Source organism: Microcaecilia unicolor, chromosome 8 (genome assembly GCF_901765095.1).
Source record: "Microcaecilia unicolor chromosome 8, aMicUni1.1, whole genome shotgun sequence".
NCBI lineage: Eukaryota > Metazoa > Chordata > Amphibia > Gymnophiona > Siphonopidae > Microcaecilia > Microcaecilia unicolor.
In genome coordinates this window covers 196,926,356-196,944,584 of record NC_044038.1, presented here as the reverse complement: position 1 = coordinate 196,944,584, position 18,229 = coordinate 196,926,356, and the positions used below count along the sequence as shown (strand labels likewise).

The following is an 18,229-nucleotide window of genomic DNA, read 5'->3' as shown; positions in this document are numbered from 1 at the left end:
TGGTGAGATGTCATTTGTGTGTGCCCGATGCAAAGAGCTCCTAGCACTCAGAGAACGTGTCCATTCTCTTGTGGCTAGAGTAGCAGACTTGGTGGAGCTGAGGGAGACAGAGAGGTACATAGAGGAGACCTACAGGGATGTTGTAGAGAAGTCCCACCTCCAGTCTGGTAGCCCCTGTGCTACCTTGGAGGAGGGAGGTCTAGAAGGAGAGCATCACCCTGGTGAAGTAGGAAGTACTCCTGTGTTCAGGACCTGCCCACCAGGGGATGTACTATCCTCTTGCATCGAGGATATGTCTCCAAGTGCTGCCCGGGAGGGAAAGGTTAGTACAACTGTTGTAGTTGGTGATTTGATCATTAGACATATAGATAGCTGGGTGGCTGGTGGATGTGAGGATCGCCTGGTGACTTGCCTGCTTGGTGCAAAGGTGGCGGACTTCACACGTCACCTAGATAGGATTTTAGATAGTGCTGGGGAGGAGCCGGCTGTCTAGGTACATGTGGATACCAATGACATAGGAAAATGTGTGGGAGAGGTTCTGGAAGCCAAATTTAGGCTCTTAGGTAGAAAGCTCAAATCCAGATCCTCTAGGGTAGCATTTTCTGAAATGCTACCCATTCCACGCGCAGGGCCCAAGAGACAGGCAGAGTTCCGCAGTCTCAATGCGTGGATGAGACGACGGTGCAGGGAGGAGAGTTTTAGATTTGTTAGGAACGGGGCAACATTCTGGGGAAGGGAGAGCCTATTCCGAAAGGATGGGCTCCACCTTAACCAGGGTGGCACCAGGCTGCTGGCATCGGCATTAGAAAAGGAGATAGAGCAGCTTTTAAACTAGAAATGGGGGGAAGGCCGACTGTCTCTCAAGAGCGCATGGTTCGGGATATGGTATCTTTCAAAGATATCACCAAAACAGGGAAGATAGGGTATCCTGATAGTGAGGTTGCAAAAGAGACTGTAGTAGATCAGGTGTCCTTAAATAAAAATAAAAATCAGACAAAACATTGCATATTAATACTGTCAAGTACTGAGCATGATGTAAATAGGAACAACAAACATAGTTTGAAATGTCTATATGCGAATGCCAGGAGCCTAAGAAATAAGATGGGAGAGTTAGAATATATTGCACTAAATGAAAAATTAGATATAATAGGCATCTCTGAGACCTAGTGGAAGGAGGATAGCCAGTGGGACACTGTCATACCGGGGTACAAATTATATCGTAGTGATTGGGTGGATCGAATTGGTGGAGGGGTAGCATTGTATATTAACAAGAGCTTTGAATCAAATAGATTGAAAGTTCTGCAGGAAACAAAACACTTCTTGGAATCACTGTGGATTGAAATTCCATATGTAAAGGGGAAAAGGATAGTGATAGGAGTGTACAGGCCAGGATGAACAGACGGATGCAGAAATGTTAAAGGAAATTAGGGACGCAAACAAACTGGGCAACAATAATAATGGGTGATTTCAATTACCCCGATATTGACTGGGTAAATGTAACATTGGGGCACGCTAGGAAGGTGAAATTCCTTTTTTTCGAAGTCCCTCTTAGCCTTCCTTATCAGCGCTTTGCATTTTACTTGACATTCCTTATGCTGTTAATTATTATTTTCAGTTGGCTGAAGGGAGACATGATAGAGGTCTATAAAATAATGAGTGGAGTTGAACGGGTAGATGTGAAGCGTCTGTTCATGCTTTCCAAAAATACTAGGACTAGGGGGCATACGATGAAGCTACAATGTAGTAAATTTAAAACGAATCAGAGAAATGTTTTCTTCACTCAACGTGTAATTAAATTCTGGAATTCGTTGCCAGAGAATGTGGTAAAGGCGGTTAGCTTAGCTGAGTTTAAACAAGGTTTGGACGACTTCCTAAAGGAAATGTCCATAGACCGTTATTAAATGGACTTATGGAAAATCCACTATTTCTAGGATAAGCAGTATGAAATGTTTTGTACATTTTTGGGATCTTGCCAGGTATTTGTGACCTGGATTGGCCACTTTTGGAAACAGGATGCTGGGCTCGATGGACCTTTGGTCTTTCCCAGTATGGCAATACTTATGGTACTTTGTACACTCCACCTTAGTACATTTTCAAAGAGGGGTGTAACTCTCAAAATTAGGCATATAAATCCTTTGAATATTGAACTCTTTGTTTTTAAATGATTCTTGATTGATGCAGATACAGAATGACCACCATAGTTCTCAGCAACTTGGTTAAAACTTGAAACCAGAAGCCCTGACAATAATCTTATAGATACATTTGAATTTAGTGTATACCTCCACATGCATTAAATAGTGTTATTTGGGCCCGATGTGCATCTTCACTGGTGTGCATGAAGGCAGCCATATTGAGTCTTAACCATGCTCCTCCCTTGTTGCCCTTTTCTTTGCTTATTGGCTGGGCAGTGCATTTTTCACTATTTTCACTCATAGGATACATCTGCACTATCTCATAGTGCGTTTTCTTTTGATTCAGGCCCAAGAAATAAAGCATCTCATTTCCTGCCAGCCGAGGGCCATGGCTGCAGTGAGGCTGGAGGTCTTTCTTCCACCACAACAAGAGATACAGTTTCCCCGAGATCCTATCGGTAAACTTGAGGTAAGAGCATAGGGAAAAAAGTGGAAAAAAATTTATCACCCTTCTTTACATACATACATTATGGGGCCCCTTTACTAAACCATGTTAACACATGATGAACCACGTGGTAACTGCTAGCACCAACTGTGTTAAGGGGTTTTGCAGTATTTTTGCAGGTAACACGTGATGTTAAGCCCTTTTTATGTTGGGGGGCATGTTATGCATGGAGAATGGACATGGACCTGACCTAGTAGCGCTATAGAAATGCTAAGTAGTAGTAGTAGTAGTAACATGTATACCCTGGAGGAAAGGAGAAACAAGGTGATATGATACAGACATTCAAATTTTTGAAAGGTATTAATTGACAAACAAACCTTTTCCAGAGACGGGAAAGTGGTAGAACTAGAGGACATATGTTGAGGTTGCAGGGGAGCTGACTCAGGAATAATGTCAGGAAGTACTTTTTTCATGGAGAGGGTGGTAGATACCTGAAATGCCCTCCTGCAGGAGGTGATGGCGATATAAATGTTAACGGAATTCAAGAATGTGTGGGATAAACACAAAGGAATCCTGTACAGAAGGCATGGAACCAAACAAGCTTAGCAGTGATTAGATGGCAACACCACTAACTGAGAAGCAAAGCCAGTGCTGGGTGGACTGCAGTCTGTTCCTTGATCGTGGCTGGACAGATTCATCTTCAGTAGCTGGAGAACAAGGCCAGTGCTGGGCAGATTTCTACAGTCTGTGCCCTAATCGTGGCTGGACAGGTTTGGATGGACTGGAGTGGGGCTTCTATAACAACTTCAGAAGTTAGAGAACAAGGCCACTGCCAGGCAGACTTGTACAATCTGTGCCCTGAAAATGGCAAGGACAAATCAACATAATAATAAGATCAAGTATATATATGTAGTATCATACCTTATGCAAAGACTAGATGGACTGTACAGGTTCTTTATCTGCTGTCATCGACTATGTTGCTATGTTTGTGGTTAGTGTGCTGCTAATAATGCACACTAATGAGCACTTTGCAGTTAGAGTGGGACCACTTACTGCCTCCTAAATAGGAGGTGAAAAGTACTTCCATGGTATCTGCAGAGTATACATGGCACCTATAACAGCAAATGCTGGGAACATCCTCAATGGTTGCCATGTTAAATTTGTAACTACTTCATGATATAAAGTCCTGTGTTAAGCCATGGTAACTGCAAATTGTACTGCAGCTTAGTAAAAGGTCCCCTATATGTCTTTATCAATGATCATAATATAAAGGTCCTTTGATGCCTATGGGTTTTTTTCTTCCTTTGTTTTTTTGTGAGATTCTCTTATAGGGCAGAATGACCCCCCTGGTGCATCCCAGGGTGTACCCCGTGGGCAGGGCACTGCCATTATTCAAGATGGCGGCACTAGCGAGTAGACACAGTTCCTGTCTCTTAAGGCAGGGCTTGACAAACCCCAGGTGCCAGGTCACCGTGGCAGCTAAAAATTTGGACCTGGCGCTTAAGCGTCTCCCCTGCTTCTTCCCTCTGCTTCCCCCTCCCCCCCCAAACTGCACTTCCCTACCTGTCTTCTATGCCAGCTGCAGCAGCCATAAACACACACTGCAGCCGGGCCGGGAACAGTTCAGGAGTGGAGGAGTAGCCTAGTGGTTAGTGCAGCAGACTGATCCTGGGGAGCTGGCTGGATTCCCACTGCATCTCCTTATGACTCTGGGAAAGTCATTTAACCCTCCATTGCCCCAGGTACAAATAAGTACCTGTATATATTATGTAAACTGCTTTGAATGTAGTTGCAAAAACCACAGAAAGGCATTATATCAAGTACCCCCTTTCCTCTTCTGCGTCCCACCCCTGTTAAAGTTGCATCAACAGGGGAGAGCAGAACACGGCAGAGAAATGGTTCCCGGGCTAGCTGCAGTCAGCATGTGTTTATGGCTGCTGCAGCCGGTGATGAACACAGATTTGGAAATGCCGGGGGAGGGGGGAAGAAGCAGGAGAGATATTTGGAAGCGCTGCTGTAACCGGTGAAGAACACAGGTTTGGAAGCGCCAGGGGAGAGGGGGCAGGGGGAAGAAGCGGGAGAGATGTTTTGACCTGCAGGGGGGGGGGGGGGAGTGCAGGGAGCAGGAAAGGTGCTGGACCCAGAGGAGGGAGAAGGAGAGAGAGAGGGAGGGGTGGTAGTGTGCATTTGGGAAACAGACAGATGAGAGGACTGGAAGTGATAGTGTGCATTGGGTGATGGGGCAGAGAGAAGGAGAGGCCTGTCATGTGCATTGGAGGGGGACAGGGAGGGACGAGCTTGCTATACGTGTGTGGTGGGGGGACAGAGATGGATATTCTGGCTGTAGGTGTGTGAAATGTATGGGGCAGAAGGAGGTAGCAATGTGTATTGGGAGGGGGACAAGACAGAAGGACAGTCTGACCATGTGAATTCAGAGGAGGAGGATGAGAGAGATGGTCTGGCTGTGTGTGAGAGGAGGGAGCAGAAAGAGGTTACAGATAGATGGACAAGCTGGCTTTGGGTGGGGGTGGAGAGAAAGGCTGAACAAGTGCACTTGGGGGACAAAGGAACAGTTTTGTTTTACTGCTTTATGTAGTAAATCCTGCCATAGTCCTTATACTTTTCTCCTGTACCTATAGTACACTTTAGTTTAAAGTGTGTTTTCTGGCACTTCACAGTTATTTGGCCAGTGGCCATTGACTAGCAAATATGACAACTTTATGAAATTTGGTTTGGTGTACACAAAGATCAGGCGAGGTGGAAAGTTTGCCCCAAAATAAAAAATGATTGAGAGCCATTGATTTAGGGCATTGCCTTTTTGTAGGCAGGGTCTTTTTTTTTTTAGAAGTTGGTGCTGGCATAGTAGATTTGATCTAGGTCCTGAATGACTTTTTTGTAGAGTTGTATTACTTCACAGTATGCCTGGGAATGAGAGACTTTTTGTTGATGTTAGCGAAATTACACAAAAATCAGAAATGTTTCTCTATAGTAAGTTTTATGGGGAAATTTTCTAGCTCTGCATTCATTGTTGGGGAAGGGCCAAGGTGGTTCTGTGGATGCAGAACTTGTGTGGCTTTATGGTGTGCTGCTGGGGGATTGTGTCTCTTTGCTTCACTCATTAAGTGGTTCTGTCACACAGCTGATAGCATTCTTTGACTTATTTGCTAAAGTTTCTTTGCTCACAGACACAGAATAAGAAAAGAGCCTTAGCTACTGCTGATCTGGGAGGGGATTCTCACCCCTCCTTGCCTTCTTCCCTCCCTCCCCAAAAAGTTCTCTGTGAACAGCATTGGAAGAGTAGGGAAGGAGAACCTAGAGAGGTCTTGAGTTGACTGCTGGCTCCTAAGTTTTTGGGCTGGCTCCTAGATTTAATATTAATTTGTCAAGGCCAGTCTTAAGGTATGATGGAGAGGGGTCGGGGGTACCTGGGGGAGGGGTTGAGTAGGTGGAGGGGGTGCCATCAAACATGAGGGTTTACATTTTTTTAGTTGGGGGAAGAGAAGGGGAGGTGCAGCTACACGAGGGAGGGAAGGGAGGTACTTGTGGGAGAGAGAGGGGGTGGGGGTTGCAACTAGACACTGAGGATTAGTTTTGTTGAGTGGGTGGGGAGGGAAGGCAGGTGCTGTGAGAAACCAGGAGGGAGTGGGGGGGGGGGTTGAGTTGGAGAGGGAAGAAGGAACATCAAGTCAGATGTGGGGATTTACACAGTAACATAGTAAATGACGGCAGATAAAGATCTGAATGGTCCATCCAGTCTGCCCAGCAGTCACACTCGTTATCAATTCATGAGTAAACCAACAATGAATGTTATATAAAATATTTGATCATAGTCTTTGGTATTTCTGGGACATAGACCATAGAAGTGCACCCAGCACTGTCCTTGCTTTCCAACTCCTGGAGTTGCCATCGAAGCCCACTCCAGCCTATCCATATCAGTCTTGTCATTTGCAGGACACAGACCGTAAAAGTCTGCCCGGCACTGTCCTCACGTTCCAGCTACTAAAGTTGCTGTTGAAGCTCTCACCAGCCCGTCCTAAACCGAATTGCCATATAAGGGACACAGACCATATGCCTGGCACCAGCCTTAGCTCTTCGCAGCCAGAGTCGCCATCTGTGTACTACTTGACACATTCACACACATGCAGTCATTTAAGTTTTTTTTTGGGGGGGGGGTTTACCATCCATTTCCTAATTAGAGATCCTCTGTATTCATCCCACACATTGCAAATTTCATCACTGTATATGTGAACTGCCAAACAGAGCATTCTTCTAACTTTTGAAGATCCTTTTTCACGTTTTCCACTCCCTCCAGGGTATCCACTCTGTTACAAATCTTGGTATCATCTGCAAAAAGGCAAACCTAACCTTTTAACCCTTCGATTATGTCATTCACAAATATATTGAACAAAATCTGCCCCAGCACAAATCCTTGAGGCACTCTACTACTCACCTCTGCACCACAGTCTTACAAAATGGCAGCACTGTGCAGTGTCTCCTCCCAGACTACCAAGTAAGGGGAAAATTCCCTTATTTGGCACATTGACCCATGTAGTCAATCCCAGGTGCCACTATTTTGGAAGATGGCATCACAAAGACAGGAGCAAGTAGGCATTGCTCCTGCCTCTTGTTCAAGATATGCAGGAGGGGATCTGGGGAGCCTGAGGGAGTTGCAGGGGATGGGGGGGTGGTGGTCATCAGACAATCAAAAATATTTTTGGAGTGTTCGGGGGATCAGAATGTGGGGGTTCCACTAGACTACCATAGATATTTTGATTGGTGTTGGGGGGAACAGGAGGCATTTCTGGCAGTTGGGGTATTGGAGTATGGGGGAGCCTTTCTGGGGAGGGGGATCAGGGGTTTATTTTGGGGGGGATGGCATTGACCCCTCATATGGCAGCAGACTTATATATATATATATATATATATATATATATATATATATATATATTCTGACAGAAAGGGAGACATTTTATTTTGCTCTTCAGCAGCCAATAGCTGCAGACTACTGTCATAATATGTCCTGTTTTATTTCTGAGAGCACACACTTTTTAACATGGTGGTAGTTTGCATATCTATAGTTTACTGTATCAGAGAGCAAAACCTTTGCATTATTTTTGCATTAGAAGCTGGACACTCAATCATTGCATCGGCCCCAGAATCTTGAAATGTTGTCTGTTGTGCTGTTTTCTAGAGAGCACGAGTGGAAGACATCCTGGGGGATAATGAGGAATTAACAATTAAGAGAACAAGCTGATGGTATCCTGCAGAGAAGCTGAAGAGAGGAGAGAGTCCGCTGCTCCAAGAACCTCCAAGAACTTCCAGCCGCAGATAAAGATACATTCTCTGCATAACTGGCTCTCTCTTCTTGTGTCTGTGCAAACCTGAGCCAGATCCTTTCTCTGGGTCTGCCTAGCCTAAACGGTAGGGATCACGAAGAAAGCATTTCCCTGAAGTTTTCCATTTGCTGGTCCTGTAGTCTAAATAAAGACAGATAACCAGGCAAGGGAGAAACCACTTCTGTTCTGGATGAGACAAGTAATTGCATAACAAGTGGCCTGTGGTCTTAGTGCATTGCATGTCTTTTGTTTTCTTTTATTCAGTAGTCAGCTGTTCCTACTGTGTGAGATTTATGTGTGCAGTTTGTAAAGAGTTACACAATGGAAGCCGTGTTCCATGTGAACAAAATGGGGAATAATCAGAGGATGGATGAACTGTAGCTGCTGAGTGATCCAGACATGTGGCAAGAGGCTCTCCATGAGTAACATGTTTCCTGCTCGCACATACAGTCAGGTCTTGTCCTCCCATTCTACCCATGAGAGGTGGGGTTTTTTTCTATAATCAGCTTGTGCTCTCTCTCTCTCTCTCTCTCTCTTTCAAACAGTGTTGCCAGGTGGGCGGTTTTCCGCGACCCGCCGCGGGAAATTTTTGCCCGCGGCGGGTCGCGGTTTTTTGGGCTTCTTTTTTTTTCTTTTCCGCGGTTTTTCGGGCGGTTTTTTTGGCCGCGGGGGGCGGGGTTAGTGACGTTTTGGGCGGGGTTAGTGAAGTTCTGGGCGGGGCCGATGACGGGGGAGGCGGGGCTGATGACGGGGGAGGCGGGGTTGATGACGGCGGGGCGGGGTTGATGATGGCGGGGGCGGGGGTGATGACACGGGGGTGGGGGTGTCAGGGGCGGGGTTTGAGTTTGGGCGGGTTTTGGGCTGTTTTTAGGCTGGATTGGGTGGGAAAAAATTTTCCACCTGGCAACCCTGCTTTCAAAGTGCACTCTGCTATCAGTCTCACTCTATTAGAAAGGATCATTTTCACACTCGAGGACTTTCCCTGCAGAGGACAGAGTCCACCTATTGTAATATTACTAGTTTTCAGTTTGTTTTATGCAGCAGAAAGAACAATCCTGAAATAACAGCAAATTGAACCAGAGATTCAAAACTGCTGCTTCCTTACTGTGTACACTCTGAAAATTTGCGCCACTGTTTGATTATCACTGAACTAGATTTACTCAAATTGACTGTACAGTAATGTGTCATATAAGTTGTAGAAAATAAAATCATAGAACTTGCCCCTGGACAGTGTGTGTTAGTATATTGTCTTGTGTTATGGAGCATTGTTTATTATGGCCCACCATTATTCTGTCTGTGTTCAGGCATTCTAGGATATGCCATTGTACTGAATTGTGTAATGTACTGGGGTGTTATATCCAAGAGGGATGCAAGTTGGGGATTTTTTAAGTGGAATTTAATATCTTTGTTAACCCTTAATTAGCCTCTCAGATCTTGAAAAATTCCAGGTGCACTGATCACTTTCTCTATGAGGTTTTTTGTTCACATTTTAAATAGAGAGGTGTGGTAGCCGTGTTAGTCCACTCTTAAAGGTTATCAATAGAAATCAAACAAAATAAAACATGGAAAAGAAAATAAGATGATACCTTTTTTATTGGACATAACAATACATTTCTTGATTAGCTTTCGAAGGTTGCCCTTCTTCATGTCAGACTGTCAAAGTAATGCTTTGATGTTTCTCTTATATATACTATCTGCTACCACATTTGCTTATTTCCTATCCTTGGAAGCTTTTCTAGACTAGATACACTAAAAATGCCTATGGAGCTTGCATCTCCCAGGATGAAAGAGCATGCATACTTTTAAAAATGGCCAAGTGTACGCTGTTTGCCTCTTCCAGGTTAAACACGTCCTTGACAATGCCTTTTTGAACCTGGCTAGAAATTCATATGCTCTGAAAGCCAGAAGTGCTATGCGTCGCATAGAGGAGGGGTAGTTTACCTGGGCCTTCAGAATTGCCTAGTATGAGAGAAGTGCTGACTGGGAATATTCAGTGGGAGATAACCAGCTATCTCCCACTGAATATTCACACATAGTTGGTGAAGTGTTGTTTAACTGGCCAGGACCTATTCAATATCGGGTGGAATACAATGACATCACTGCTATTACACTGTGGTTGTTGTGCAATTACACGGTTGTGTAGTTTTTATAATAATTTAAGATTCACTTTGTGGTAGTGGCATAGCTAGGGCTGAACAGGCCCCGGGCAAAAAAAACTGAGGTGGGCCCCCTATAACACCATAAGTCTGTAAATGATGGGGATGGAGGGTGGAAGATGCACATTTCCCAAAGCTGGCATATTACAGTTAATACATGTAGAAAAAAAATACTTTTTTCGACCTTTGTTGTCTGAGCAACACTTTGGTCCTAGTGTCTCTCTTCAGCTTTTTTCTGTTTTTTTTTTTCCTTAACTCTCTCCAGGGTCTCTCGCTATGCCCACCATCCATCTTTCCTGTGTATCCCTATCCATCCTGTCTAGCATCTCCTTTCTGTGTCCCTATCCTCTCCCCATATTCAGCATCTCTCCTCTGTCTTTATCCCTATGCTTCCTCCATGGCCAGCATCTCCTCTGTGTCCCAGCTTCTTTCCTCTCTCTTCCCTTCCTCTGCACCCCTCACCCCTCACCCCTCCATGGTGTGGCATCCGTTTCTACCTCCCTTTGTTGGTCCAGCGTCTTTACCCCTTTCTTCCCTGTCTAGTCTCTCTTTCTCCCTCCCCACCCCCCCAGTCCAGCATATGCCCCCTCTCTTCTCCCTCCACTTGATCAATCTCTCTCTCTCTCTCTCTTCTCTACCTCACCCCCCCCCCCCCAGTTCAGCATCCACCTCCTCTGTCCCCTTTGGTCCAGGTCTCTCTTACTCTTTCATATGTCCCCCCACTCCCGAGGTCCAGCATTACTCACCCTCTCTTCCCAATCCCGTATGCGGTCTTTCTCTCTCCCCCCCCCCCCATACCCCAGCATCTCTCCTGCCCTCCATCCCCCTCTCCCGCCCACGCATCTCTCTGGCTTCTCCCCGGTGCTGTGGCGAGTAGCCAGCAGTAGCAGAGGCAGCCCTGAAAATTGGCTGTCTCCGGCCAGTAAGGCCTTTCTTCTGCCATGACCTGCCTCTCGGATGCAACTTCCTGTGGGCAGGATGCAGCAGAGGAAAGGCCCTACCAGCCAGAGACAGCCAGTTTTCATGGTTGCCTCTGCCACTGCAAGCCACCCTCTGCAGCTCCAGGAGGTAGCCAAAGAGACAAGGGTGGGATGGAGCAATGCCGGGCCAGTGGGGGGGGGGGGGGGGGGGAGGAGGAGAGGGAGAGAGGAAGATAAGGATCCAGGACCTGCGGGCAGGTGCAGCTTCGGGTGACCCCTACCACTGGGCAGCCCTAGGTATTTTGTTGGGCTTCCTCAATGGTAGCTACATCCCTGCTTTGTAGGATATTCAACACATTATTGATTCATTTTGGGTACAGATTGGGGCTGACCAATGATGGCATGCCAGAGCTGTGATTGAAAAATCGCAGTCACCTGTGACAATTCATTTGATTGCTGGCTCTGAATCAGTCAGGAAGATTTAATACAGTGAGTGATTATTCTGTAGTCTATCCCACACACATTATGGGGCCATTTTACTAACCTGTGGTAAGCACTAATGTGTGCTTATAGCAAGTTGAAATGCACTACCACAGGGCACACTCATGTATCCTGCAGTGGTTTTGGAATTGGCATGTGCTACTCACGCGCTTAAAAATAAAATTTATAGTGCTGGGTACATGTTTGGGAGTGAAGAGTGGGCGTGGCTATGCTAATTGGATAGCATGTAGGCATTACCACGTGCTAACTGATTTGCTCATGATTAGCATGTGACCCCTTACCACCTACAAAATAGGTGTAGCTAAGGGTTCACATGCTAACGGCCACACGCTAATGAGGAAATTAGCACATGGCCATTATCGGAAAAATAGACAAAGCTACCTTTTACCGGCAGCACTAAAAGTGGCCTCAGCATGTGGAAAAGACCCGCATTGGGGCTACTGCAGGCCACTTTCCAGCGCTGCTTGGTAAAAGGCTAATAATAAATATATAAATATTTAATTGAAACACAGTTGAGGTTTCAGCATTCCAGGCTGCTCATGAGATTTGTTAGGGTGAGTTCTTCGTTTTTTTGCTGGATGAGATATACTCCCCCTTATTTCCGATAAGGTTATTTTTGTTGAAGTCTCCTTAGATACACTTCATAGCTCAGAATCATGCAACAACATGCAAGGTAATAAAACATCACAACTTCTTTGGTATTACTGCTCCCTGCGGGAGGGAGGAAGGGAAGGAGAGGGGAGAGGAAGCGGAATGGGGGAGGCTGAGATGACTCTTTTATGGATTTATACAGCAGCTTCTGCTCTTGGTGGTGTTCAGTGACACCTACTGGGCTCTGGTGGAAATTACATTTCAGCACATAACCTTCCAAGAAGGAGAATTAGATTATTATAGCTTTAATATTATTAGAAGAAAAAAAAAAAGAAAGCTTGCTTGCTTATAGTATTTTGCTCCTGAGGATCAGAAGCCATGTGTACTATATTAATTACAGCAACTTAACAATAAAGCATGAGGTGCAAAGACTCGAACTGAAAACTCCTCTCCTGCACCTCCTTTGTATTGTGCAAAATGTACCTTAACTCTTCCAACCTGTATTTTGTCCCTTTCATGCTCCCTATTCACTTGTGTGCTGGCTGCTTATCTTGCAGCCTCACCCACTGCCCTTGTCTTGCTGAATTTTCTTCTGCATCTGCATCTGCACAGGCAACCAACCACTCTGTCCTGCTGGTCTCTAGATCCTTAAAATGGAACTTACACCAGAAACTACAATCTGATTGTCCCTTTTCTCTTCTCAGCGATCCATCATAGGCCTGCCCCTCCTCATGATCTCTCTTATTTCTAGCACAATTCACTTCTTCTAAATGTGTTTTTGCTCATACTTGAGTACAAACCGGAGAATGACACGGGGGCCTACAGTAACCGTGGGGATGGGGACGGGGCGAGGATGGGGACGGGGCGAGGACAGATCCCACAGGGACGGGGCGGGGATAGAGCCCACGGGGACAGGGACAAACTTTGTTCCCGTGTCATTTTCTACTTTGAAGCCTGTTAATGAACTGCACTGTTATTTATGTTTGAGTGACGCAGACAATGATATTTTGATTTTTTAGAAAAACAAGCAAGCATGCTGGCCACAACTAGCAAAATTTGCATGCCCTGTACATCCTGCTGAAAGGACTGTGGAAGACGGGAGAGCTAGACTGAATTCTGAGATTGTTGATGACTTCTTATTCATCCACAGATTAAAAAATCATACCAGTGCTTCATAGGGCATACTTCTCCTCTCTAGGGCATACAGAACAGGTTGTATTTTGTACCCCTGAACATTTTAATAGAGTGGATTAGGATTCCTTGGGGTAGTAGAAATCAGCTATTGATGGGGTTGGAATGGTAGAGGGTGGTGGTGAGGAGGGTTATAGGTGCTTGCTGTTATTATGGTTTTCTATTTGAAATTAATGCACAATAGTTGCACAGCATATTGTTCCTTTTTATACTTTAATAAAAAGATTTAAATATAAAATCATAATTGTTTGAGGCTTCTGAAGATGAGTACAGAGCCCATGGGTATGGGGTGGGGACGGGACAGGGACGGAGATGGGGCCTGCAGGGACAGGGTGGGGACAGAGACAGAACCTGTGGGGACGGGGCGGGGACAGAGACAGAACCTGTGGGGATGGAGACAGAACCCACGGGGACAAATTTTGTTCCTGTTTCATTCTCTAGCTACAAACTCACAAAGCCCATCTGCTCAAGAGAAAATATCACCTAATTTCACCACTTTGCTGGAGATGTCCACATTTATTTTAAATCCTCTTTACTCTCTTCCCCTGTTTCTTTGGATCTGGTTGCTTTTCCAAACCTGAGCTCAAGGCAAGTTAAAGCTCGGGTACAGAAGGTAAGTCCCTGCCCCAAAAGGTTTAAAGTTTACAATTCAAGTGCAAGAGGTAGGTTCCTGCCTCAGAGGGCTTGATGTTACAGCTCATGTATATGAGGTAGGTCCCTGCCCCAGTTACAGCTCAGATTCAGGAGGTAGGTACGCTGCTATAATTCACATGCATAAGTCTTAGCCCTATGCCTATGCTCCACCTATGTTATATTTGGTTATTTTTTTTCCCATTTTGCTCACACCTTTTTCAGTAGTAGCTCAAGGTGAGTTACATTCAGGTACACTGGATATTTTTCTGTCCCAGGAGGGCTCACAATCTAAGTTTGTACCTGAGACAATGGAGGGTTAAGTGACTTGCCCAAGATCGCAAGGAGCAGTAGTGGGATTTGAACCGGACACTTCTGGATTGCAAAACTGGTGCTCTAGCCACAAGGCCACCCCTCCACTCTTTTACTGTTTTATGCTAACAAATTATGCATTTTATGTTAAGCTGTACCTGCAGTACACCACCTTAGATGAATCTTTCCATAAAGGTGGTTAATAAATCCCAAGAAAGAAAAATGTACACCCCCTTACAAAAATATGCTACGTAAGTTAAGCGAGTATTTGCAGAGTATCACTTAGGCAGAATTTTGGCACACATACACACATAAATGCCATTATTCTAAACTTTTACACACAGAAGTTAGTGCCCATGTTACAGAATGGCCCATTATGCAAAGCACACTATTTTTGTGTCTACTAAACATAGGTCCCTAAGAGGGTATCTCTTTAACTGTATATCTCCATTTAGGCATCCCGTGCCTGCACAGTAGGAGCCCAGTCTAGAGTGGAACCAAGGTGCCCAGGCTCTGTTACAGAATACCAGTGCAGACCAGTTTCGGTGTCTAGCAGCTAGGTCTTGCTTTTATACATGTAACATGCAGATTTCTGTATGTTATGCATTTAAGTGAGAGCCCTATATTTACAGAATAGCATTTTGGTGAATTATTGGCAAATATGTGCATTAGGAGTGGCCTAGTTGTTAGGGTGGTGGACTTTGGTCTTGGGGAACTGAGGAACTGAGTTTGATTCCCAGCACAGGCAGCTCCTTGTGACTCTGGGCAAGTCACTTAACCCTCCATTGCCCCATGTAAACTGCATTGAGCCTGCCATGAGTGGGAAAGCGCGGGGTACAAATGTAACAAAAATAAATAAATAATAAATTATATCCCCCTGATAAAAGTTGCCAAGAACTGCTTGTGCAAATTTAGACATCCCCCCCAATTTGTACGTGCAATTTAATAGAAAAATGAGCCAATTAGTGCCAATAATTGGCTTTTTAACAAGCAATTATTGGCACTAATTAGATTGAATTGGGACTTGCACATATATATTTAGGTGTGGCCTGAAAAAGGGGACATGTAAATGGGAGGGTCATGGGCATTTGGGGGTGGATCGGGGTGTGGTTTTGAGTTACTCACATAATTGTAGAATAACGGTGCTCTGCACATAAATTTAGGCGTGGTCATTTACACCACATTTTCATTGGTGCAGATGGCGCTGCCTAAATCTATATACAACCTCTCCACTTAAGTGTTATTCAATAAACTAGCGCAGCTTATAGAATACCGTTTAAGTGGGGTTTTAATGTACCAATTTTTTAGGCAGTATTTATAGAATTCGTCCTTATGTGTGCACATATACATGTTTATATGCTAGTATTCTAAACATCTACACATAGGGCTAGATTTTGTATATGGCACCTAAAAAATCATTGCTGAAAAAATCTGCTTAAGTGTTATTCTATAAGCTGTGTAAAGTTCAGCACGGTTTATAGACTAATGCTTAAGCATTATTGTTGTGCATAAATTAAAGCTCCACCATTTGAACCAATGAAAACATAGTGCAAATGCCCACGCCTAAATTCACTTGCGGAACACCCTTATTCTGTAATTACGTGTGTAACTCAAAACCATGCTCCTGTTCCACCCTGCAATGCCCATGACCATCCCCTTTCCACATCCTGTTTTTTTGGACTACTCGTAAATTTTAGGCGCAGACCATGCGCCTAACTTTACACACATAACACCCAATTAAATCTAATTAGTGCCAATAATTGCTTGCTATAAAGCCAATTATTGGCACTAATTGGCTCATCTTATTAAATTGCATGCGCAAGTCGGCCCATGACTAAATTTGCGCACACAATTTTCAGCATCCTTTACAGAATCAGGAAGATAATGCACATGTAAATGTTAGTGCCTAGTTTACAGAATTCCCCTTTAAATATACCTCATTTGTTTTCTCTGTATATATCATTTTGAATGGGCTACATTGCATTTGCTGCATGGGAATCTCTAGTGCGGTGTAGTAAAAGAGGCCCTAAGGAAATTAAACATCATCCACAGATCTGGGCAGAGGCTGCTGAAAGCAATGTGCAGCCTAAGCCGAGAGATAAGATGGCACTCCTCCCCCCCCCCCACCCCCACCCCAGTACCAGGAACAGGAGGGGTGTGGCTCCTCCTCAGAACTACAATCAGAACGTAAGGGGGTTGGGAGACATAGAAAACAGCAAACTGACAGGAATCAAACAACTAAGTTTATTACAAAATTATGAAATTAGAAACATAAGAGGTCAATATTCAGAAGGATATGGCCACTAAAATGGCACTTATACAGCTATCCTGCGATATTCAGTGGCAGATAGCCAGCTATCCGGCGCTGAATATCGCCAGTTAGCAGCTTAAAGATAGCCAGTTATATCACGCGATATAACCGGCTATCTGCCAATTTTAAAAGTCAAACCGGCCATATTTGACCACCACAATAGGTGGAATAACTTTTACCAATCTGACTTTAACTGACCAGTGCTGAATATCAGCTTGCCAGTTAAAGTCAGACCAGCCAAAGTTAAACTGGATATTCAAAGCCGGTCACTGGAAACGGCGTGGCATTGTATATTTGGGTTCAGCGCAAACTTCTGGAGACAGCCCGGCTATCTCCTGTTGTCTGAAAATCAGGCACATAAGGACCACATGGCCCATCCAGTCTGCCCATCCGTACCATATATCAGTGATGGCGAACCTATGGCACGCGTGCCAGAGAGGGCACGTGTGCCATCTCCAGGGCCGCCAAGAGGGGGGTGCAGGGGGGACAAAATTCCACAGGCCGGCACCGCAGTCCCCTCCACCCAGTGGTGTGCTGGAGCCGGCTCACACCAGCTCGCAAGAGCCGGTTGTTCTTGAGGGCGAGCCGGCTCTCCTCCCTCTCTCCCCCAAGCTACAGGGTCCCTCCGAGTACCTGAAGAAGGCATTCTTCGGGGCAGGCAGGAAAGATCCCTAGTCTTGCCTGCCCGCTGCCAGCGCTGACCCTCCCCCACTGCCGGATCGCTCTTTAAAAATGGCCACTGAGACTTCCAGCGGCGGCCTCGCGAGACTTCTGCTGAAGTCTTGGAGGCTGCCCTTGTAAGTTTTGGCGGCCATTTTGAAGAGCGATGCAGTAGCGCCGCAGGAGAGTCAGCGCCGGCAGCAGGCAGGCAAGACTGGGGATCTTTCCTGCCTGCCCCGAAGAATCCACTGGACAACCTGGGTGGCTGGAGGCGGCAGGGGAGTGAGGAGAATCGCTAGATATGGGTGGCTGGAGAGGGGGACAGGGGACAGGAGAATCGCTGGGAATGGGTGGCTGGAGGGGGGGCAGGGGAGAGAGGAGAATCGCTGGGTATGGGTGGCTAGAGAGGGGGCAGGGGAGCGAGGAGAATTGCTGCATATGGGTGGCTGGAGGGGGGCAGGGGAGCAAGGAGAATCGTTGGGTATGGGTGGCTAGAGAAGGGGGGCAGGGGACAGGAGAATTGCTGGGTATGGGTGGCTGAAGGGGAGGGCAAAGGGAGAGGAGGGTTGCTGGACATGGGTGGATGGAGGGGAGGGGAGGGCAGGGGGGAGAGGACGGTTGCTGGACATGGGTGGATGGAGGGGAGGGAAGGGAGAGAGAAGAAATGCTGGACATGGATGGAGGGGAGGGAAGAGTGAGGAAGGAAATGAGATGAGGGAAAAGGAAGAGAGGAGAAAAACTGCACATGGATGAAGAAAATAGGCAGAAGCTAGATCCATTGGACAGTCAAATCTGCGGAGGACCCAGCTTTTACTTACGGATGTAGGGCAAGAAATGAAGAAGAAAGGCGGAAAGTAAAGAAATAAATGGAAAGGAAGCCCTGGAAACGGAGTTAATAGGACAGATAGCAGCAGAATCGGATACTGGGCCAGCATGATCAGAAAAACAAAATCACCAGACAACAAAGGTAGAAAAAATCATTTTATTTTCATTATAGTGTTTGGAATATGTCCACTTTGAGAATCAGGTGCTCAACATTAAACG

The 18,229-nt window shown here is 45.6% G+C and overlaps 1 protein-coding gene across 2 annotated transcripts in view; it reads left to right on the top strand.

The window, feature by feature from the left end:
- Positions 1 to 8,468, top strand: part of LKAAEAR1 (LKAAEAR motif containing 1) — a 109,383-nt gene extending 100,915 nt beyond the window's left edge. For both annotated transcript variants that reach the window (XM_030212629.1, XM_030212630.1), the window contains 2 exons: positions 2,479 to 2,601; positions 7,769 to 8,468. In XM_030212629.1, coding sequence (XP_030068489.1) covers positions 2,479 to 2,601; positions 7,769 to 7,831 — 186 coding nt within the window. In that variant the 3' untranslated portion in view covers positions 7,832 to 8,468. The remainder of the gene's footprint in view (positions 1 to 2,478; positions 2,602 to 7,768) is intronic.
- The last annotated feature ends 9,761 nt before the right edge of the window (positions 8,469 to 18,229 follow it).